The sequence below is a fragment of the Boleophthalmus pectinirostris genome, unplaced genomic scaffold, assembly GCF_026225935.1.
Source record: "Boleophthalmus pectinirostris isolate CB_2022bp ecotype Guang Dong unplaced genomic scaffold, ASM2622593v1 HiC_scaffold_242, whole genome shotgun sequence".
NCBI classification, from domain to species: domain Eukaryota; kingdom Metazoa; phylum Chordata; class Actinopteri; order Gobiiformes; family Gobiidae; genus Boleophthalmus; species Boleophthalmus pectinirostris.
Genome location: NW_026571222.1, coordinates 2,026 through 25,000, shown reverse-complemented (window position 1 = coordinate 25,000; position 22,975 = coordinate 2,026). Strand labels below are relative to the sequence as shown.

General features: G+C 39.8%; 3 protein-coding genes across 3 annotated transcripts; 2 read left to right on the top strand and 1 right to left on the bottom strand.

The window, feature by feature from the left end:
• The first annotated feature begins 6 nt into the window (after nt 1–6).
• LOC129410816 (structural maintenance of chromosomes protein 2-like) lies at nt 7–2,194 on the top strand. Its single transcript, XM_055159704.1, has 8 exons — nt 7–129; nt 236–310; nt 398–517; nt 606–806; nt 883–999; nt 1,084–1,244; nt 1,608–1,755; nt 1,839–2,194. Exons 1-8 carry the CDS (start codon nt 73–75, stop codon nt 2,028–2,030), a joined length of 1,071 nt encoding a protein of 356 aa, XP_055015679.1. The 5' UTR covers nt 7–72; the 3' UTR covers nt 2,031–2,194.
• Nucleotides 2,195–2,245: 51 nt separating this feature from the next.
• On the bottom strand, nt 2,246–13,199 carry ecpas (Ecm29 proteasome adaptor and scaffold). Its single transcript, XM_020938522.2, has 49 exons — nt 13,138–13,199; nt 12,432–12,562; nt 12,208–12,324; nt 11,998–12,116; nt 11,773–11,922; nt 11,515–11,689; nt 11,253–11,392; nt 11,095–11,173; nt 10,867–10,986; nt 10,669–10,754; nt 10,439–10,514; nt 10,313–10,362; nt 10,164–10,230; nt 9,973–10,095; nt 9,787–9,890; nt 9,551–9,674; nt 9,308–9,388; nt 9,026–9,236; nt 8,832–8,923; nt 8,627–8,761; nt 8,416–8,554; nt 8,155–8,327; nt 7,974–8,075; nt 7,784–7,907; nt 7,539–7,684; nt 7,406–7,460; nt 7,206–7,320; nt 7,063–7,131; nt 6,854–6,971; nt 6,619–6,786; nt 6,436–6,515; nt 6,261–6,366; nt 6,139–6,186; nt 5,949–6,067; nt 5,720–5,870; nt 5,553–5,618; nt 5,372–5,461; nt 5,202–5,268; nt 5,026–5,117; nt 4,880–4,946; nt 4,248–4,445; nt 3,961–4,172; nt 3,828–3,871; nt 3,564–3,756; nt 3,341–3,491; nt 3,159–3,264; nt 2,991–3,079; nt 2,852–2,923; nt 2,246–2,767 (listed from the first exon to the last, which is right to left on the bottom strand). The coding sequence occupies exons 1-49, from the start codon at nt 13,157–13,159 to the stop codon at nt 2,628–2,630; spliced, it is 5,502 nt and encodes a 1,833-aa protein (XP_020794181.2). The 5' UTR covers nt 13,160–13,199; the 3' UTR covers nt 2,246–2,627.
• Nucleotides 13,200–13,308: 109 nt separating this feature from the next.
• On the top strand, nt 13,309–22,659 carry LOC110172611 (lysine-specific demethylase 4C-like). The gene is made up of 17 exons (XM_055159703.1): nt 13,309–13,576; nt 14,770–14,925; nt 15,010–15,179; nt 15,289–15,403; nt 15,526–15,719; nt 16,881–16,930; nt 17,021–17,124; nt 17,197–17,334; nt 17,409–17,602; nt 17,773–17,993; nt 18,084–19,786; nt 19,886–19,997; nt 20,248–20,429; nt 20,530–20,761; nt 22,046–22,122; nt 22,249–22,304; nt 22,391–22,659. Exons 2-17 carry the CDS (start codon nt 14,782–14,784, stop codon nt 22,605–22,607), a joined length of 3,909 nt encoding a protein of 1,302 aa, XP_055015678.1. The 5' UTR covers nt 13,309–13,576; nt 14,770–14,781; the 3' UTR covers nt 22,608–22,659.
• Nucleotides 22,660–22,975: the final 316 nt, after the last annotated feature.

Genomic DNA, 22,975 nt, shown 5'->3' with positions numbered 1-22,975 from the left:
GCTCTTGAGCTGGAGGAACTGCGTCGGGAGCAAGCTGGTTATGAGCAGCAGATCCAAGCTGTGGAGGAGGCCATGAAAGCCATTCAGGAGCAGATAGACACCATGTCTTCTACAGTGTCTCAGAATAAGGTACAAGACTTCACTAATTTACAATTTACTTGTTGGTAATTCTAGAGTTTTCTTTATCGTTTGTGTATTTATAACAAACTCCATGTATCTCATTGCTGGGTCTCAGGATGCAGTGCGTAAAGCCCAGGAAGAACTGGCCAAGCAGAAGGAAGTGATTATGGCTCAGGACAAAGAGCTTAAGGTAAAGTTTTTCTGTTCAGTAGACTAATATGTTGTGGATCACAAATGCAACACAGATGTAACTGACCTTTTCATTGAAACTATACAGGTGAAAAGCTCAGAAGCAAATAAAATCAGAGAGCAGAATAACGAGGTGCAACTCAAAATCAAGGAAATGGATCACAATATCAATAAACACCACAAAGAAAGCCAGGATGCCGCTGATAAGGTAGAAAAGGCCACAATCTTGTTGGTCTGCACTCACTGAAGGTACATTTAAACATGTATATATGTTTCTCATGGCTGTTATTTGACAGGTGTCCCGCATGCTGGAGGAACATGACTGGATACAGTCAGAGCGCCACTTATTTGGTCAGCCAAACTCGTCCTATGACTTTAAGACCAACAACCCTCGTGAGGCTGGTCAGCGTCTCAAGAAGCTGGAGGAGACCACCACAAAACTGGAAAGAAATGTTAATAAGAGAGCCATGAACATGCTCAATGAGGCAGAGGAGAGGGTGAGTAATTAAAAATCATCTATGGCTAGGAACAGATAAAATGTGGTTAATTTATTTTATTTGTAATTATTTACAGTACAATGAACTGATGAAAAAGAAAAGGATAGTGGAAAACGATAAAGCCAAGATCTTACAGACTATTGAGGAGTTGGACCAGAAGAAAAATGAAGCCCTTAATTTGGCATGGCAGAAGGTTTGCTATTTTTTTTCTGTATTGTATAAACCAACCAACTTCAACCATTCAATGTCCCCTCAAATGTATTGTGTCCTTTTTCAGGTCAACAAAGACTTTGGCTCTATTTTCTCCTCTCTGCTGCCAGGAGCTACAGCTAAACTAGCCCCCCCACAGGGATGTGGAGTCCTTGAGGGTCTGGAGTTTAAAGTTGCTTTGGGCAACACATGGAAAGAAAACCTGACTGAACTCAGTGGTGGACAAAGGTAAACAGAAGAATCACAACATGACACATTCAGAGCCACTTATATTGGTGGCAGTGTTATACCTAATTAGTTTTTGTGCCATTTAGCCTGGTGAGTAACCACATTCCAATCTCTACTAAATAAATGAATGTGGAAAATGTTGGCCGACGAGGAGTGTACACTGCACACATCTTGTTCAAGTCAACTGTGATCTTTCCAAAAATAGCTTATATTTGGGTCTTCTGTCAGTGTTACAACTCTTTACTCATTATCCAGCACCCTACATTGAGTTTTACAAAGTTGGTGTATTAAAATATAGCCAACAGTTGCACCAACACTAACAGTGAGATGATGACCACGTTCAAAATATGTATCCTTTTCTAGATCGCTGGTGGCCCTGTCTCTTATTCTGGCCATGTTGTTGTTCAAACCTGCTCCCATCTACATCTTGGATGAGGTTGATGCAGCTCTGGATCTTTCACACACGCAAAACATCGGACAAATGCTGAGGACTCATTTCAGGCACTCCCAGGTTTGTTTGACAGTAATGTCTAGTTGTCTGTATTAATATTTCATACTATTGTTTCTAATTCTGTTGTGCTTGTTTTTGTATAGTTCATTGTCGTTTCCCTAAAGGATGGCATGTTCACCAATGCCAATGTGTTGTTTAAAACCAAGTTTGTTGATGGTATGTCTACGGTGAGCCGATCTGCACTCAGCCAAAGCGACGCAAACCTTCCTCAAAAAGGTCAAGACAAGTCTCGCCAAAAGGACAAGCAGAGAACCAAGTCCAGAGATGTCATTTAAATCTGGTGTAAATGTGTATCTTTTCTTTTTTCCCAAACTACCAACTGATCAATATCTATTTTCTGAAGCACTTCATATATTTACTGTTTATATGTTTGTCTGATTAAGCATTTTATAACCTGTACATTTTTTAAACTCATCAGTAAAAAATGAATGTAAAAACAGTCCTTGCATGTCATTTTTATCAAACTAAATACTATAAATTCAGACAAATATATTGCAAAGATGCTTTATTTAAATCCTGGGTATGCAGTCACAAAGGCAAGGTTTTCCAATCGAATTATGGTAACCCTGTTCTCGCACTTACGTGACTGGTTCAGTTCCATTTTACCATTACTCCATTTGCAAAACATGATAATTACAATAGCCTAAACATTAATAGTCCACAGTAGTCAAAACTTTAGGTTAAAATGAGTGTCCTGAAACCAAATTTATCTATGAATATTTTCACTGGTAGTTTGTCTCAAGTTATAAGTTCATATTGTGCATGGTCAGTAAGCACTCTGCTAAAAGACAACATGCAGATAACACAAAGTATCCTAATCTTGACAATGGAATCAAATAGGACGCCTGTATGACCGTTGTAGTTGCGCCCCCTCATGGTTGGCTCTGGATGTGCCGGCGTAGCTCTTGAGCTTTGTCTCTCAGATCAGGTCTACTGTCAGACTGCAGTGTGGAGAGGGAACGCTGAAGCTGCTCTCTGCTTTTCACAGACATACACTCCCATTTTTCATTTTCTGTCGGCAGCAATAAAACAATGAGCAAAACAGTACAAAATATAATGCAATACACCAAGTACTTTAAATCTTGTTGCAGTTTACCTCCAGTTCTTTTTACAATCAGGTCCACTACTGACAACGCTTCTGTCCGCACTGAAGAGTAACTTCTGTTTTCTAAAAGAAAACACAAATAATCAATTTGGTCTCTGCTAAAAACAGTTCCTTATGACATTGTAGTTACCTAAAGGATATGTAAGAGCTGCACATGTTTCTGTAAGTATTTGAGTTAGGGCATTCACGTCTTGATTACTTTTCTCCAACAGCAGTAACCTGCAGTAAAAAAAAAAAAAAAATTAGTTTATTTTGAATCTTGACACTTGATGTAGTCATGAAAAAAATGATTATTTACTCTTGGAAAAAGGCCTTCATGCAGCTTAAAATGGCAAGCTGGACCTTCCATGTGTTCAACTTGAGGTTTTCACACATTATACTGCAAACCTCCACTTGATAAGAAGCTGCAAATAAAATATACATTTAAAAGTTCTAGATTGTAAATGAAACATTTTAATGGGCAAATAGAAGAAGAGTTACCCTGAGTCTGTGGATTTTTGGGCCAAACTTTTCCTAGAGTTTCAAAAGCACAGAGCAGAACTTCTGTCTTGAGCTCCCTCTCTTTTCTGTCAGTGTCATCATCATCGTCTTCCTGTGATGGTTTTGATGTGCCAAGACTTTCTGGACAACTCTGTTCAGATTTTAATTTACACTATCAATATATAGTTTTATGTGGACATAAAAAATACACTGCATAATATACCTTCTTGATGAGAGGCAAAAGTATCTCTGCCATTATATCAAAAGAGTCCTCTTGGCTGCTGTGGAGCACCTCTCCAGCGCAGCGCAGAGCAGCCATTTTGTACACGAGACTCTCTTTACGGCATTCTTTCAAAACAACGTCAAGGACCTCAGAGATGGTCGGCTGGCCTGGGCAGGGTTTCTGTAACTCCAGGCTAAATAAAGACAATCATATAAAATATTTGCAATCTTATTAAAGTAGTCATGCTTAGTTCAGGTCAGTCACCTGCATTTTGATACGACTGATCCAATGGCTTTCAACAATTCCTCCTGTACCATAAAGAAGATTAAATTATTAATTGTAAGATTAAAATTAAATTATTTTACTTTCTAGAAAGTTTCCTTTCTGTTCTCCGTACCTTGCCAGCCCAGGTTCGTCCCGCCAGGCCCTGCATCAGAGCGGTGAGCACCAGACCGAGGTGTGGGGCCACCAGCGAGCCCGTCTGTTCCTTAGCAACAGTTGCCATGGCAGCAGCACCCTGAGCCTTCATCTTCCATGACTGGGACTGAAGCGCCTTTTGAGTTATATCAATAAGCTCTGTCATATACAGTCTGATGCCACCGAAACTCCCTAAAATACACAGATATTAGTCATTTGAATCAGAAGAACAAATAAATAATTTCAAATAAAAAATGGAGTAGTAACCTGGTACATTATCCTGCCAAACTTCAGCCCATAGTGTGGCATCATGGCTCTCTCCTTTTTCCTCATCAGGACCAGGAGCCTGATGCATCCCCAGAAACGCCAAAGGCAAAGCAACTCCTGCGTGGCCCTTCAGCACATCAGGACTGTAGTGGCTGATGGCATGAAGAGTCAAAGCACAGGAGGACTTGTAGACTGGCTCTGGAGGATACACAAAGCACACATATAATACAATAAAAGGTGCACTGGGTAACTTTTCTAGAGAGAGTCCACAACCTGTTTGTCTCCATGGAGATGTTAATGCTTCAGTTTAAATTGTCTACAGTATGGTATTAAACTAATCTGCCTTGCATTTATTCAACTACATGCGTTATTTATTGCTCAAAAAGATCTTTAAAAACATATTAATTCTTAGTGTGAGTGGGGTCTTCTCCACAGATCAAATCAAATAACCTGTTGCTCCATGGAGATTCCATGGAGAAGTCTATGGCCATACTGTGGAACATTCTAGGCACATCCCCATGGAGACAAACAGGTAACAGACCCTCCACCAGACAAGTTACACAATGCACCTTTAAATGAGAATGTCTCTCCCTTTTAAATATTTTTTAAGGTATTGGGTATGTATTTCTCACCTTCTTTCTCCAAGTACCAGGAGTGTAGCTTCAGCAACAGTTTCTCTACGCTGCTGTCCTTTGCTGTCTATTCCAGTATAAGGGTATACAGTTGTTAAAAAAAGACATTGAAAACAAAACAATGTGAAATACAAATGTGTGCTTACCCTAACAAGATGTCCAAGAGCAAAGGCAAAGGTCTTTTGTATAACACTACTTCTATCATGAATGCCATTTAACAGGGCACTCATCAATTTACCTGGAAAAAAAAAAATCCAATAACTGGTTTTAGCTTTCAGTCTCAGTGTGGTGTATGATTTAAAAAGTGTAATAATTACTGCACCTGAGTAAGGGGTGAGGTCATGGGGACATTGCACAGTTAAAGAAACTATGACACTTGCACAGCCACCCTACGCAGTAGACAGAAGCTTAGGTCATTAAATACGGCTACAAGTTTTTAGGGTCAAACTGCATCTCTGATTTATCATTATTGTTTTTTTTGTTTTTTTTTACCTTGGTGCCCAACCCTACTCCACTCTTCAGGAGCTCACAAAGTCTGGGGACCAGCTCTCCAAGCACTGAAACATCTAGGTGCTGCAGACACTGAACACACACAATATATATTAATACAGCACTAGTTTCTCAGATTAAAACCCTATTATAAGTCCCCTATAAACTAACCAGCGTTACCTACCATATTAATAGTCTCCATCATTGGGGATGACTTGGCAGCACTGAGTCTTGCTGCATCCATGGCACTCTACAGAAATCAAATCAAGTCATACATGTGTATACAGAAAGTCTGGAATAGAAAGTTTTATGGGAAGTCAAACAAAAAACTTGAACTAGACGAAGTTATACCTTTTCCTGTTCAGTTGCTCTAAGGCTGAGATAGTTGAGGACTTGTGGTTCCAGAGTTGTCAGAGCTTCGAGAAGAGCCGGGATCAGTCTCGCAGCATGAGGCTTTAGTCTAGCACCAGCTGTTTTACTAATCTTCACCAGGGTCTGAATACTGATCAAACACAACATGGGAAAACAATATATCAAGTCATGAAGTCATTCATTATATCTGCATATTATAAACCATTACCTCAGTGAGCGCACTTCTGAGACACTGCTAACAATGCCTTTCTCCAGTAGAGTGGGCAACAGCACAGACACTGTCTTCTGAGCTCCAGAGCCAGTCGACTCACACATACGAATACACACCTTAACAAGAGAAAATGTGACTCACAAAACAATAGGACATTGATATGGGAAATCAAAACTGTTTTAATCACCTTACTAAGTGTCTTCAGAGTAAGGTCGGCTGCTTTGCGCACAGATTCCTGAAACAAATTTTAGTTTTAATTATGGATCTCAATGATGTCTTATGAACTGCAAGTACAGACATTTTACAAACCTTAATATCATCAAGGACTCTGAACAGTGTCTCCCACATTTCTGCTAGATGTTCAGTGAGGTCATCTGCCTGTCGACCCCTGATCAGATCATTGAGGGCTAAACAGCTGCAATCAAAATGTATTAGGTTAGAAAACATGGGCTATTAGTAAATATGAGCAACAAGATTTGTGTACCTGGACTCTCTTATTCTCCAAGTGGGGCTGGTCAAGTTGGAGAGGACATCCTGCAGAATTTCCTTAAGGTATTTATCCACCTGAAATAAACAGGAACATTGAAGATTTGAATGTTGCAAAGTGTGACTAATATGTCACCAGAGAGATATAACTAAAACACAAAATGTAATAATCATGTCCTACCAGAGTTTTATCAGTGACTAAGGCATCCCAAATGCTGGTCATGGCCTGGCGAATGCTGAGGTTTGGGTCAAACTGGTAGCGATAGAGGCGGGGCACAAGCTGTGGAAGGAAAGGGGCCAACTGTTCTCCAGCTTTAGCTGCAATCATGTGGAACCCAAAGGCTGCTCCCTGAAAAGGAAAGTCATTGTTAATTACCATGATAACTACATTCTAAAAGTGTCTGTAGGGTACATACCTTGCGAGAGTTCCACATGGCATGATGATTTGCCAGATTCATAAACTTATAGACAAGGTCAGGCTGATTTAGGTCGCTGGCTAAGGAGCAGAGCTCCTTGTATGTGGATAAGCCATGGCTTCAGGAAAAAAGGGGGCATTCAGTTATTATCAATATTTTCAATGCCAAGACTGGGTAGTTAACACAAATGAATTGATACATTTTCTTACCCATCAGGTGTTTTACCCAAATTCTCCCCTTGGAAAACTTCTGTATCTTCACTTACAGTGTGTTTCACTCTAAACATAATAATAATGAATATTGTGCTGTACAAGCCTAGATGGAATTTGATAGTAATGAATGTTGACTTCACCTCTTTCCAGTCATGAGAGTTTCCACAAGGGTTGACACTAGTTCCTGCTGGTCTTTCTCTTCGCCCATCTCGTAGACCAAACCCAGACCTTTAGATGCAACATCTTGACTCAACTCTGCCAAGGGACAAGAAATTATGATTTTGAATATACATTTTGATATTGGCCACCTTTATATTTATATAAGAAACTGCCATTTTACCATCAGGTTCCGACAGAACAGAGATAAATGCATTCTGAATCTCTTTCAAATGTGACTGTATCAAAAAAAAAGTTATGAGAAACCAGTCAGAGAACAAAATCAGTAAGAGTGGAAGAACACAATATTCGGTTACCTTTATTTCTTTATGCTGGCTAAGTTTCTTCACCAGAGAGAGCAGCCAGATACAGGCTGCTTGTCGGACATGAGGGTTTTGACTGGGGATATATTTTGCCAGAATGGAATTAAGGACCCAAGGTATCACATCGTTGTTTTTCACATCTAAAAAGACGAAGTAGAACATTGATGATTCTATGACTCAATTGAAAAACAATATTCAAGTAAAATATAGATAATATGTAGCAGATTCTGGCTCCTTACGGCAAGGTGGACTGTACTGCTCTTCAGTGCATGTCCATGGGTCTCTGGCTGCTCCTGAACTCGTACCTATGGCAGCACTTGTAATTGCCTCCCCAACAATAAACTGCAGCTCTACTTGTTTTGCCTAGTAAACAGATGAAATATAAACACTGTTTGTGTCAACTATATTGTCGGCCAGTGTATCTCATACCTCTACTGAGTCCATTAGACCCTGCAATAGTTTCTTCTGATGAGGGAAGTCACCATCTCCCACTGGTAGGTATCCCAAAGTCAGGATCGAACGCTCTTTCATCTGAACACCAATATTATCCAATATGAATTGATCATATCATTAATAATCACAAAAATGTTTTCTCCATAAAATAGCTTACTTTAGAGCTCTCTTTGCCAGAAGGAATGCGTGACAAAAGGTTTTCCACTGCAGACAGTTTGGTGAAGCCTTCGCCTTCCGCCGGAATTAGAAGAGCTCCATTGCGTCCAACTTCTCCCAGAGCTGTGCAAGCAGCAACTGTCAATAGTGGGCTAGTGTTGTCCAGAAAGGAACCTGGAATGTCAGCAAACGATACTTGTTTAGGAAAGGCCAGTAATATTGTGAAGTAATTTTAAAATAACAGAGAAAAGTAAACAAATACCAATTGTCTTTGTAGCCAGTGACACAAGGTCATCATTGTCTTGGAGAGTAATGCTCAGCTGCCCAGATTTCTTTTTGCTCATATAGCGTCCAACCATAAAACCAAGAGCTAGAATTGCCCCATGCTGAGTCTCAGGACTCTGTCCATGAGCAAAATAATTTTAGTGGGTGCAAAAATGAAATGTTGGATCTTTTAGTGGGTACCAACTTACATGGTTATCTTTGGTAATCTTGACAAGGTTATGTACAGCGGCCTGTAATTCATTGCCAGTCATGGTGGAAACCACAACAGCATAGAGCTGAGCTGCAAGCTCCCTCATGTCCTCTTTGTTAGTGTTCATCAAGCTCTGGAAAATTAACATTAACAAAAATAAAATGTTGATAATGTACTTAATATGACAACTATATCAAACTTACTTTTATCCACTCAATTTTATCAACAAATCTAGAAGCCAACTTCTCTGGGCAAACAGACACTACTTCCAGTAGACAATACATAACAGGAATACCTGTTAAGCAGAGAGAAGGAGAGAAAGAGTGTTTAGTTATATTTATATATGGAACATCGGGTTAGAGAGAGAAGAGAATTTTGTTTATTATACGAGACATACCTCCCACAGCACTCAGCAACTGCTGCAGCAAATCTATATAAATGTGCACTGGATTTGCCTCAGTCTCCTTGATAGGTTGAGCCTGAGAGGACAGTAGAGTTTGTACATAGCAGCCAATGGCTGGAGCATCATCCTGCATTTCTGCCAAGCGAGCAGAAGCAGGTGTGACACCTGCACTGTGAGCCAGGCACATCCTCAGGTACAAAATGATCTGGAGAAAATTGAGAAAATTTAAACTCTATAATCACCATGACTGCAAGAACTTGATTTCAGTGTAATTACCTCTGCAAATGCTGATGGATTAAAGGGAATAGTTGATGTCCCAACACTGTACTTAGCTGGTGTTTTAATTCTCTGAGCAGCCTAATGGAGGTAAATAATCCATGTAATAATTTATATGCATTTACTTATTGAATATTTTACCAGGTACATCAATTGAGAACCTTCTCATTTACAATGACAACAACATCTTAATAATTTAAGTAAAGCACCAGAAACAGCATGATATGCAAAATGCGCTCTTACCTTTTCCTGGACATATGCAACCATGTCTGGAAAGGAAGGCATTGATTTTGGGCCTTCTTTTTCAGAGATCTTGCTAGGAATAGCCCTTAGAACCCTCTGAGCCTCCCCAGATACCTCTTCTCTCCTATAAGGCAATAATTACTTTTTGTGCAGTACTTTAAATTAAATTTTAAAAATGCTAAAAGTGTTTTTATTTTCAATGTCAGTAAGCTAAAAAAATGTTAATTCAAATTTACGGGTCACCAGCTGCCAGAAGTAAAAGGTATCTTGATGGTACGTGATCCGGTGCAAACACAGTACTTGCAAACTTCATGGCTACCTGGCGAACTTGCACTTCAGGCTGTAAACAAGTAGTTTGATTAGGTGTATGTTAGTTTACCAATTTCACATGTCACATCTTTGCAAAAAGATATTTAATCTACCTTTACAATGTAAGCAGCAACTAGTGCTTCCATCAGTTTTAACTGTGCTCCTTGCAAGTTAGCAAAGGCACCAACCATCATGGATAAAGCCTCCTGAATGGCTAGGCGGACATCTGGTTCCTCCTGAAGCCAAAATATTAGTGAATCAATTTAACAGAGCATTGTACTAATTAAATAAGCACTTTTCTCACCTTACACATAGACTCAAAAAACTGCTGAACAAGAGCAATGTCCTTTGAGAAAAGCTGTGGCATTCGGCTAAAAACATGCAAAATTTAAACATTTATTTGGTTCAATAAATATTTTATAAAACTTATAATGAAATCTATTAAATAAATACCTCGAAAGCTTCCCAACAGCTGAGTATGCGACACATAATAATTTGGCATCCTGCAAAAAGAAATGCCAAGGCTTTGTATTAATATAAAATTGTCAGTAACAAACATTAACAAAAATCGTTTGTTACCTCCTTGTATTCATTAATGAGCTTGGTCAGACCATTAAGCAGCATTAGTCCCAATGGTTTATTTGTGTCAGGACACCTGCAATAACAACAGAGGACTCTTATATGTTTTATATATATATATATATATATATATATATATATATATATATATATATATATATATATATATATATATATTAAATATATTTAAGTATAACATGCATTAGAACAGCTGGAAAAGTGTTTCTTACACCATGCAGATGTGATGCACAAACTGTAATGTGAGAGACAGCAGCTTGTTGTTGGTGTTAGCTCCAAAGAGACCATCATAAACTACCTTTAAATAAATACATTTAAAAAAAGCATTATGAATACTTTTGGTGTTTCAAAATTACAATTCCAGTTTGGCTATTGAAGAATCAAGTGTCAGTAAATTGGGAAAAGCATACCTGAATATTAGCAGGAAAGCACTCTGCAGCAAACCGTGATCGGAGAAAATGAGGCAATATCTTCAGTTTCACTCTGGTGCTCACAGGTTCATGTTTTAGTTCTTGTTTTAGAGCCCCACCCTGACACAAAAAATCAGTATTAGTAGTAATTCAGTATTAGGCATTCTACTGTGTTGAGTTGTACTCGTATGAGTACGAGTTGTACTCGTATTTGTATGAGATACACACCTTTGTTTTAAGTGGAACATCTCCCAGATACACCTTGTACATCTTATTGATTATTAGAGGATTGTTCCAATCAATTAAGCTAAAAAGGGTAAATTGTAATACAATCAACCACCATTACCAAACAACTATTCATCTTTTAACACTATAGCGCTTCTTACCTTTGCTTACTTTTCAGCTCCAAATCTGCAGCCGTTGCAACACTGTGTCGTGTATCACTAGATGCTATCACCAAATGCACAACAGTCTCCACTTCTGGAACTTGCTTTGCTTCAATAAATTTCACTATACCTAGTTTACACTGTAAAACACAGATATGCAGTGTAAAATATTTAAAATTTAGGCTTCCCTCTTTATTTAGTGAACAGTAATTTAATGGTTGAAGTTCCAGATAAAGAATTCAAAACCATTCTGCAATATCACCTGTTCTAGCTCAGCGCTCCACTGGGATTCTCCAATGACTCTCTTGGCTGCATACACACTCATTCCTGGGGGAGGTTGTGGAAGCCCCTGGCCTGTACTGGCCACTGCTCCATCTTCTGACCCTCCTTGGGATGCAGACGGAGATGGACGAGTTGGAGATTCATTCAACACAAACCTAAAGTTGTTGGTAGTTAGTAAAACATTGGTGCAAAGACCAGGAGAAAATGTGTGAATGAAAAAATGAAATGTGAAACCTACCCATAAGGCATTAGTAAAACGTCCAACATGAACTCCAGCAGCAGCTGCACAGTCTTTGGCCTTTCTGTTAAGTTAAAAGGAGAGCCACTCTTGGTAGTGTCCGCAGGGTACTTCATGTGGTAAAGAGTAGGGATCAGGAGGTGCATAAGACTGTAAGATAAAGTTAAGTTCACATCTCAAAATAATTAAGACATAGTTTTTAAAGCTCTGTGTGTTGGTTTTCACCTGTCCTGCTGTGGTTGTGGTTTTCCTTCCATGGCAGTGAGCAGAGTAGGTGCCATCTCACACTGCTTTTCTACTTCCAATCGAGGATATCCCATTTTTATATAAATAATGGTAAAATTCTGCAAAAAAGATTACGTACAACAGCAACTATGAATTAACTATACAATTATAACCATAACTATAAAGCAAATATTAAGTGCTTGTAATTACAGTGACAAAGGAAGCAGCTGCAGGATCTTGATACTGGACAAGCAGAGTTTCCACAGGTAGTTGCACTTTACGCCGACTTTTAATTCTCTTGTTTAGGTGCACCAATAGCTCCATGACCTAATAGAGATTTTCACATAACAGTTCAGCTTGAAGAATGTCTAATTATAATGCTACAATCCACTGTAATCTAAGCAGACATAGAATTAATTTAACAATCTGCTTACTTTCTTTCGAACTCCCTCTTGGACACTGGAGAGTTTAAGAAGAACAGGAGGGAGGAACTTGGAGATAATATCTTGAAGCTGCTCATCTGTCTCTGCATGTCCCAGGCGGAGAAACACGCGCTCCAGTTGATCTGTCAAAAAAGGACACAAAATAAATAAGACACATGATATCTTAAAGGTCCATTGATTCACTTATTAAACCTGTACTCTCTACATGTAAGTCTTAAACACGTATAAGTATACACCAGCAAACACGCCAAAAGTGACAGGAAAATCTTCTTCATGTTGGTAACTTGGTACATTTAAGGCTATATGGGCAACTCCTTTAGCATGGCAAAGTATCCAGTTAGCTGATGGGAGCATGGGCACTGAAATGTTTCTAGCAGGTTTAGACATCAATAATAGTGAAAATAAAACAGAGTGCATATCACTTAATATAGTAAGTATTATGGTGAAAATGAAACGTGTGAGTAAAATACATTCATTGCGAACACAGTCATATTTAGAGCATGACGGTGCATAGGGCCTTCTGACGTCTGTTCAGCATGCTAGCAGGCTTTGTTGCGTTGTCGTGTCTAGTTACTGCTTGAGGGTAATAACTTAAAATTTCATGTCTTAAGATCTGTATGTTCGTAATACAGGTTCTGTTAGATCTGATCAGACAAAATGTGAGAATACGAATATTCAAAGCGATAGAGAAACTTACTGAGTTCATCCTGGGCAGCCATGTTTACTCAAATAGTCCTTAGCGACCTCTGGAGGATCTCACTGCAAACAACACATGAGTCACTGAAATGACGTTCAACATTATAGTCAGAAATGCATTAGTCATTAGGTGACAATGGATATATTTAAAATTATTTTTTAGAGTTACACTAATAATGTAGTTATCATACTTTTGTTCCATTTATCTCATAATTCGTTGGAGAAGTTGCAGATCTAACAGTGTATGGATGAAAGAAAAACTGAGGCGTAGCGTTGCTCTGACGCGCACAGCCTGATCCAGACCAGCTGGAGATCAGGGGACGCGGTGCTAGTTCTCTGCACTAGCTGCAGCTCTACTAGCAACAGACAGGGACTGTCATGCGAATCAGCTGTACGAACAAGGAAGGGATCAACAACAACAGGGCATTTCCCATAATAAGGTAAATCAACAGTTGCTGAGCTAAAACTAATTTGGTTCTGAGAGTCTTGGCTTTTACTTGGTGTCTTACTTACTTTGTTGTCTAGAGAAGTCTAAATCTTAAAAGCTAACTGGCCCTGCCAACCTCTTTGGGTACATGCTCACGCCACAGTGCACTTCACATAGTCAAAATAAATTTTTATAATCTATGAATAGAATTGCCTTAAATGTGAATTATAGTTAAGCCTTTGCATCAGCAGTGTAGAAACAATGTGTAAATCACAAAGCCCAATGCACAGCAGCCATGGGCCTGTATGGAGCGGCCACCTTGCGAGGGGCATTTAACAACCAGCTGAAGTTAGCAGTGGGAGGCAGCTACATTTTCAACTGATTGAGTATTTGTTTTATTGGCACTTGGTGAGTCTAGTCATCTGCAGCTACAATGCAAACCACACATTTTAATTGCTTTAAACTAGCTAACAATACTTCTTGACGAAACATTTCAATACATAAAATAAACATGATCACGCCTGAAGCTAGCGACCAGTGCTATTTGTGCAGCCATTGCTTGGCATCATAACAAAACGTAGGCTAGTTGGGCTAGTTAGCTTTGCCGAACAACAAAGATCTAACAAAATGCAACGATTTGGAAATCAAATTAACAGTAAGACTTGAAAAGGAAAATAACAAGACGTGTTTTGTGTTTGAATTGCACGTTTTGCCTGAATTGTGGAAACTTAGCATTTTTATCTGTTTTGTAAATGTATTTTTCTGTATCCAAACCGACTCTTGTTAAAAAGGAAACTTTTAAAACGTAAATACAGATATATTTAGTTAAAATGTTGTTACAACTTTATAATACATGATTTTATATACGCATGTGTTTAAATATGAAAACATGGCTTGAGAATACAACCAATGCCACAAGGACGTGTTCTTTTGTTCGTTTGCTCTGCAAAGTCTAACTTGGGAATGGGATCGTTATCATGGGACGGATGGGAATTGGAAAGATTTGCAGTCTCTCAAAAGGAATAGTAATTTGAGTTTCTGCTTCCATCTAGTGGTGAAATTGTATAATGCAGTTCAACGAACTGCACACCCGAAACATAATCAAACATTTCAAATAGTAACTATTGTACTCAAATTATTCCAGATGTTAATTTGCTTGGTATTAGTACATTGACATTGTTATTTGGTTTTGTTTTATGTTTACAGGAAGGCAGCAGGATGGCGGGAGCAGAGGTATGCACCCCTGCAAACCCGACCTGCAAAATTATGACCTTCAGGCCAACCATGGAGGAATTCAAAGACTTCAACCAGTACCTGGTGTATATGGAGTCCCAAGGTGCCCATCGAGCAGGTTTGGCAAAGGTCAGCCTAGCAAAGAAAAACAATAGCAAATTTGATGTTTGCTTAGTCATGTTATAACTTCATTATTATTCCATAATTTCTTAGGTTATACCACCAAAAGGATGGAAACCTCGGCGCACATATGATGACATAGATGACCTTGATGCCCCCATCCAACAGATGGTAGCAGGCCAGTCAGGGCTGTTTACTCAATATAATATCCAGAAGAAGCCGCTAAGTGTCCAAGAGTTTCGTAGATTAGCGAATAGTGACATGTGAGTATAGGATTAACAACTGAGAATACTGTCATAAAATTCTCTTTAAAGACTGAAGTAAATACATGTTTACTGGTGGTAGTAGATATCTAATCTATAATGTGTACAGGTACTGCACACCACGCTACTTAAATTATGAAGATCTTGAGAGAAAGTACTGGAAGAACCTCACATTTGTCTCACCCATTTATGGTGCTGATGTTGGTGGCAGCCTTTACGATGAGGTGGGGGCTTTTGTCTATTCTTTTGATTCATGCGTTCACTTATGTGCTCATTATAATGCACATAATAATGGTGTATTTATCTGGAAAGCTAAATCTTGACTTATTGCTTTGCTCTCTCCCAGGATGTAGAGGAGTGGAACATTGCCCACTTAAACTCTATCTTGGATGTCATAGAGGAGGACTGTGGTGTATCTATCCAGGGGGTTAACACTCCATATCTTTATTTTGGGATGTGGAAGACTTCATTCTCATGGCACACTGAAGACATGGACCTGTACAGTATCAACTACCTACACTTTGGAGAACCCAAGTCTTGGTAAATACGGAGTACACAAATATCTGCTACATATAACTAATATTAATATTAAACAGCTGCTATTAGAATAGTTATCTATTTATTTAATTTTGATTGGAAAGTAAATTCAGTCCAACAGGGTATATTAATCAAATTTCTGGTTTTATTTATTCTTTTTCTTTGTGTAGGCACTGGTAAATAGACATACAATGCAATTTAATTTTCATATGAGTGAAGAGAAGGTATTTTGTGGGACTGGCTGTTAACAAAGTCTTGTAAAGTCTGAGCATTGTTCCAAACCACATTCTTTTCCTGACAGATGATTGTTTGTAGCCCTCTCATTTAAAAAGACCCTCATCATTGAGGATTAGATCTTGATTACATTTTGATCATTTACAGCCATGTGGGTGAAAATCCAAGCTGATGCCGACTGACTGTTTTTATCATTTCTTTACCTGTTTGTCTCGCATACGCTTTCCTCATCCTCTTGGTAGGTGGCTGTGCTCATTAAAGCAGGGAACAGCCCTTCAACCTCACAGGGAACAGTGTCATGCCCAGACAGTACCAGACACTTTCCCATGTTCTTTGTGCACAAAAACAGTGCAATACAGTCATTTCCATGGTATTTTGACATTTTCCCAGGAGGGCATTATCTTAAAGATGCACTATTCTCATGTGTTTTCAGTACTCAAACCCCCCAGATCACCATATGCTGTTGTTTCTACCTGAGGTTACTTACCTCTCACCTTGTCTCCATCTGTTGTTAAGCTGACAGGTGAAATGATAGAAATGTAAAAAGAGCCCTGGGCGGATTTCGCTATTCAAATAGAATGTCTAGACTCACAGCTGGGAATTCAGATTTTTATTAATTTTTTTTTAATGAACCAAATGACACAATCACACAAACAATATTAGTGAAATTAATTGGGGGGAAAACATTGATGTTTTTATTAGCATTCACTTTTCATGACACTACCCGTACTTCTTGTTATATCAATTTACCACTTGATGGCAGCATTGAATCAGCTACAACCTTTATCTATGAACACTGAAAATCTTACATTTTTAGGGTGAAATTTTCAGTAGACTTTTTTGCTCATATGAATTGACATCAACAAAGACTGAAAGCTGTATATAGTTTTTGTCTAACTCACACTAATCAGATTTTTGTTGTCGAAACAGGTATGCCATACCCCCTGAGCATGGAAAGAGGCTTGAGCGCTTGGCCACAGGTATAATTGATCATCTGTGTTAAATTGTGCTGAATTGTAACGGCGTGATGGTTCAATAGTTAAGAACATTTTCTATTGCTTATTTGTTAGGCTTTTTCCCCAATAGCTTCAAGGGCTGTGAAGCTTTTCTTCGGCACAAGATGACTTTAATTTCTCCTTCCATACTCAAGAAATATGGTATTCCCTTTGATAAGGTAAGTTTTAACTTTATTATACCCAGACAATCTCTTGATGTATTTTCATTTGTCTGAATTTTACATGTGCAGATAACTCAAGAAGCTGGAGAGTTTATGATCACATTTCCTTATGGTTACCATGCTGGCTTCAACCATGGCTTCAACTGTGCAGAATCCACTAATTTTGCTACAGTCCGTTGGATAGATTATGGAAAAGTGGCGACACAGGTACAATTCTTTTATATGTTTTCACTGAATACAACATGTTTGTTTATTATAGTTACTATGATTCTCATTTATAGTGTACATGTAGCAAGGACATGGTTAAGATCTCCATGGAGCCTTTTGTCAAGCGCTTTCAGCCTGATCGTTATGCCAGCTGGATGCTAGGCAAAGATTCTGTACCACTTGATCACACTATGGCCACTCCTCGTACAACACCTGAACTGCAGAGTTGGCTTCAAAGACGGCGCAAGAATAAACCTACCAATAAAGGGTATAATAATTATTATTATAGTTACTGCTATTTTATTACAGACTTTCCTTCATACGATATATAATTACAATACAGCATTGATTTAAATTCAAAGGGTCTAGTTTTATTGGCTAAATTAGAATTTTATTAAAGTTACTTAAGTACGCAACTGTCTTCTTTGGTCATGACAGTACCCAGTCCCGCATGGGGTCTAAGCGTCTGAGAACCACAGAGGAACCTGTTGGGCTGGACAAATGCTCAGAAGTATCCAACTGCAAGAAGAAGGGTGCCGTTGGTCCACTAGGGCCCAAAGTGTGGAGGCCAAAAGCAGGACTATCGAACACCAAGAAAAAACAAAATAGACAAGCAGAGTCAAAACGCAAATTGATCCCAAACTCAATAGAATTTTCTGGTGAGGCCATCATTAATTGTTTGTGATCAACTTTATTTATACTAATATCCATAATCAAATAAAATTAAAATTGTTTTTTTTTTTCTGCAGATGCTTGCAGACAGATGTGTGTGGTCAAAGTAAATCGAGTGGAGAGTGATCTGGGCATTTCTAACCTTTTCCCTAAAGCTTCTGTGACCATGACCAAGAATGACACAAATGAGACAGACACTAGAAATGATTCACAACACTCCTCAGGACATGTAAAACGGACTCCAGTAGGTAACACTCACTGTTCTGAGTCTTGCTCCTCTCAACTACCAGACCTCTCTACATCTCAGGACTGTCCCACCAGGACTCCGTCCCCAAAAGGCGACTCCTGCAGCACTGCTGTCCACTCAAATGTGTCTCAGACTGAAAGATGTCTGAGTGCCTCAGCAGATCAGACCTGGAGTTGTCTAAGCCAATCACCAAAGACAGTCCCTGGGAATTGTAGAAACCATGTAGAATCACACAAAATGGACATAGACCCACAACATATCAGCACAAACACTGAAGCACTTTATAAGAAAAGAGAGCCAGCAGATGGAGGCAGTCATTCACTTTGTGACTTGATATCCACTTCAGTTCATGGCAGCATTTTAAAAGAAAGCAACACTGAGACGAACCTTCTACCTCCTCTGCTACAGATGAATGCAGTAGATATGCCACATCTAAAGCCTGAGCCAGCAGATCAGCTTGGAACCTGCCCTTTGCCACCTGTATTGACCCAAGAGATGCCCTCTCTTACCCCTGCTGATGAGGGGCCAACTCATGACCAGAAATGTAGATTGTACACTCACCAAAGTGCGCCTGTGCTGCAGCCTGAAGCACCATCTGGCTCCTCATCTTCACAAAGCATCCAACAAGCTCAAATAAACCTGAACCAATCAGAATCAGTGCCTGTAAGTCATCAGGATTCTCAATGTAGTAAAGGTGTGTTGTTAAAGGACAATATAACCGAATTAACCACAATTACAATGCACAAACAAACTTCCAATGACAGTGTTTTTCTTGGACACAGTATAGCTACAAGGGGAGCCCTTGTCCAAACGTCAGATCTCCAAATGGAACAACAGTCTATCTCATGTAATGACCAGTTAAAGCTTTCTGCATTCTCAAAAGTAGATGATGGAGTAACATTGAGCAATTCAGATTCTAGTAAGATAACACATGGTGATAATAGTACAGACCACTTTGCTCCCTTGTGCTCACAAGATCACTCAGTGATGAACTCTTCTTCACACTGTTCACCCCATTGTGCTTCCACAGTGCCAAAACCCTGCACCAGTCTCTGGTCAAACTTTGGTTCTCAAAGTTCGACGGTGATCAGTCCTGAGCTCTCATCAGACTTCACTCATGAGTCTCTCCCTTACACCATGTGGACTGAGCCTCAGTGCAAACAGGTGTCAGACTCTGATGAACAGTGTGGGTCAAACAGCCAGGAGGGGGAGAGTGGGGCTCTCACCTGGGCACAGCTGCAGCCCACCTCTCTGCTCAACGCTGTGGAGCCTCTTGACCCCAGTGAAGATTATGAACTTCTGAGGGGAGAGTCTGATGAAATGGAAGCCCTTTCACATTATCCAGAGTTGAAAAGAGAAAGAAAGAGAGAACCAGAGCAAGATGGTGTGTCTGATTTAGATGATGTGGAGTCAGATGAAGAGGAGGAACAGCAGCAGTACAATGCCAAGAGCAGTAGTGATTCATTTGATGAAGAGGATGACAGTGATCCTAGGAGCAGTGAGGGTGGTGATTCTGCTCTGGGACGTGGGAAGGTTTGTGTAGTTTTAAACACAATTAAATATCATATCTTTATGTCTGAGTCATATGCCTTTTCTAGGCTCCGTAATAGTTGCTTCTATGTCTCATTTCAGTACGCTGCATTATCCATCAGGAGGACGGCTAAGAGCTGGCGTCACCCACTCAGGAAACCCACTGCCAGGGCCGTACCAACAGCTGTCAAACAGCAGACTGCCAGTGATGAAGGTGAGCAGCACACTAAATGTACAACTACTTTATGTTTCTCTTGTAGCATAGTTGCTTTGCCCTTCCCAGATGTTGTAAACATGTTAAAACTATTACTAGCAAAAATATAACATACACACTTTAATGATAAGTTATTCTAATGACCTTAGTTAAAAGTCTCTCATATATGTATCATTATGCAAAAGCTAGAGTAATAAATATGCATAGCAATGCAATACTGACTAAAGACATGATATTTCACCTCATTTAGAACCACCTGAAGCAAGTCTGGCAGAAGAAGAGGAACGGGAAATGGAAGCCTGGGCAAAGCCCCTCTTCCACCTCTGGCAGAATAAGAAGAGTTGTTTTTCTGCAGAAAAGGAGTACAATGCACTTATTGCCACCATGCAGCCGTACTGTGCTGTTTGTACGCTCTTTATGCCTTATTATCAGGTAGAGGATTGTTATAAGCAATATAAACAACTCGTGTTTATGTTCATGCTATTTCTTATTCAGTTTGTTTGTAAAAATATACATTTTTCCACTTCCTAAGGCTGAAGACAAAGCAGAGGAGTTGAGGTCCCCAGTAGTTGAGAACATGTCCTCGCCTCCCAGTCCGACCCATGTCACTAGAGGTCCTACACGGAGCAAACCTTTAATTCCAGAGATCTGCTTTTCTTTTCGGGAGCAAAGCTCTCCTCCAACTCCCACGAACCCTTTGTTACAAGAGGATGGCACCTCCCTTTTACTATATTGCCAAGGCTGTTGTCTACAAGTTCATGCAAGTATGTATGCAGAGATACATTCCCTTATAGGAGAAATTATCATATTCTTCTTTACCAGAGAGAAACGCTCAATGTTATTTTCCCTCTAAACGTGGTATGTTTGAACATTTTTGTGAGGGTCAGAGGGTTTACATCCTGACTCATGCCTTACCTCTTCTATGTTTTCCCTAAACTGTGGTTTGGAGTGTTTTATTTCCATCATCATTCAAATGGGGTCAAATCCTCTGTCCTCACCACATACACTTCCTGTCCAAAAGCCCACACACTCATAAAAACTTGAGCTTGTCTGCTCTGTTCACTTGCGCATAGTCAAATTTACACATTTAGCTTATTGACTTCCATAGAAAAAGTCAATTATTGTTAAGTATTAATATAATTTTATACATAATACGTAATCTCAAACTTTAAAATTGCAATATATATTTTTTTATCCCTCTGAAACGTAAGCTACTGATATGGATCCCATTTTTGTCTGGTTCTCAGAGGGGTGTCTCAGTATGTACTCTGTGTGTGTGCGTGCATGCGCTTAACTGTTTTCACATGCTTACTGCTTAGCAAGACTGGAGGTGGAAGTCTTGGGGTGAGAAGTGTCATTTTACTCCGGTGAAAAAGCCACAAGTCTGATTTCGAGGCCAAGCAAAGACTTAGTATTGTGTCTACTCTGTATATTCTGTTATTTAATCTGGGTTAAGGAAAGAGAAGTGTGGTAAAGTGTGGTCATGGATATTTGAAGAAAAATACACTGGTTTAATCACATAAAAATGTTGTCTCCCCGAAAGTTTCTCCAAGTTGAGTGTTTAGCCTTTTACACTTGGATGCTCACACAAGTTATAAACTTTCTGTAAAAAATCCCATTTGACTTTCTTTCTAAATCGTATGCTTTTTATCCTGTTGTGACCACCAGCTTTTGTGGTTTTTGGAAACAGTCAAGCTGCTCTGCTGTATTATTGATACAAACCAACTTAGCAAAACAAAGCTGCTTGGCTGACTTTATGCTGAGAGCAGACTGTCAGCTGTGCCATGATAGTTCCAAAGGGTGGGCTGTAAGTGTCACAGCAGAGACGTCACAGCAGAGCCTGGTGCTGCCACACAAACGCACACAAACACAAATAAACACACATACACACAGCTCTTTGATGCAGTGACGCAAAGGCTCTCAAAACAACAACAGATTAATTAACAGACTTCTTTTTTATGATTATTGGATTAGCAATAGTCTATTTATTTTGTATTATTTTGTGATTCTGCAATGGAAACTGAAATGCTGTTTTATGTTCTTGTAAGGCTGCTATGGCGTTACTACAGATGTCATCAGTGAACGTTGGTCATGTGATCGATGTACTGAAGAATGCGTCACAGCAGTAAGCAGCATATTTTACTTTTCAGATGACTGAAATAATATTTTCACTGCTTTAAACTTTCTAACCTCCAAGTTGACTGGGGCACAGTCATGTAAAATAGTTTATTTACTTTGCCCCTTTTTTCAGGAATGCTGCCTTTGTAATCTCAGAGGGGGGGCTCTAAAGAAAACCCAAAATGACAAGTAAGAACAGCCTTTGCTTTGTAATTGTTCTGGCATATTGACTCAACCTCATCTCAGTGTATTAATGTATCTCCCATTATGTGCAGATGGGCCCATGTGATGTGCGCTATAGCTTTGCCAGAGGTGCGGTTTGGTGACGAAGCTAAGAGGAGTCCCATTGACACCAGCAGGATCCCAATGCAACGCTTTAAACTGGTGCGGACACACACACACGCACACATATGCACGCATGCACAGAAAGACGAACACAGAGGCTGTGCAGGAATTCCCCAGGTCCTTGAGGACTGGCTCGCTCTTAATTAATGAAGTGTTCACAGTTCTAATTAACAATGTGAGATGAACATACCCGCAGTCAGAGCTGGATAATTAAGCATTGCTGGGTGGGAGTCCGTGTGTGTGTGTGTGTGTGTGTGTGTGTGTGGGTGTGTGTGTGGTGGTGTGGGGTGTGTGTGGGGTGTGTGTGGGGGGTGTGGGGGTGTGGGGTGTGGGGGTGTGTGTGGGGTGTGTGGGTGTGTGTGTGTGTGTGTGTGTGTGGGTGTGGGTGGGGGTGGGGGTGTGTGGGGGTGTGGGGTGTGTGTGGGGTGTGGGTGTGGGGGTGTGGGGGTGTGGGTGTGCATGTGGGTGTGCGTGTAGGTGTAGGTGTGGGTGTGCGTGTGCGGGGGTTTGTGCTG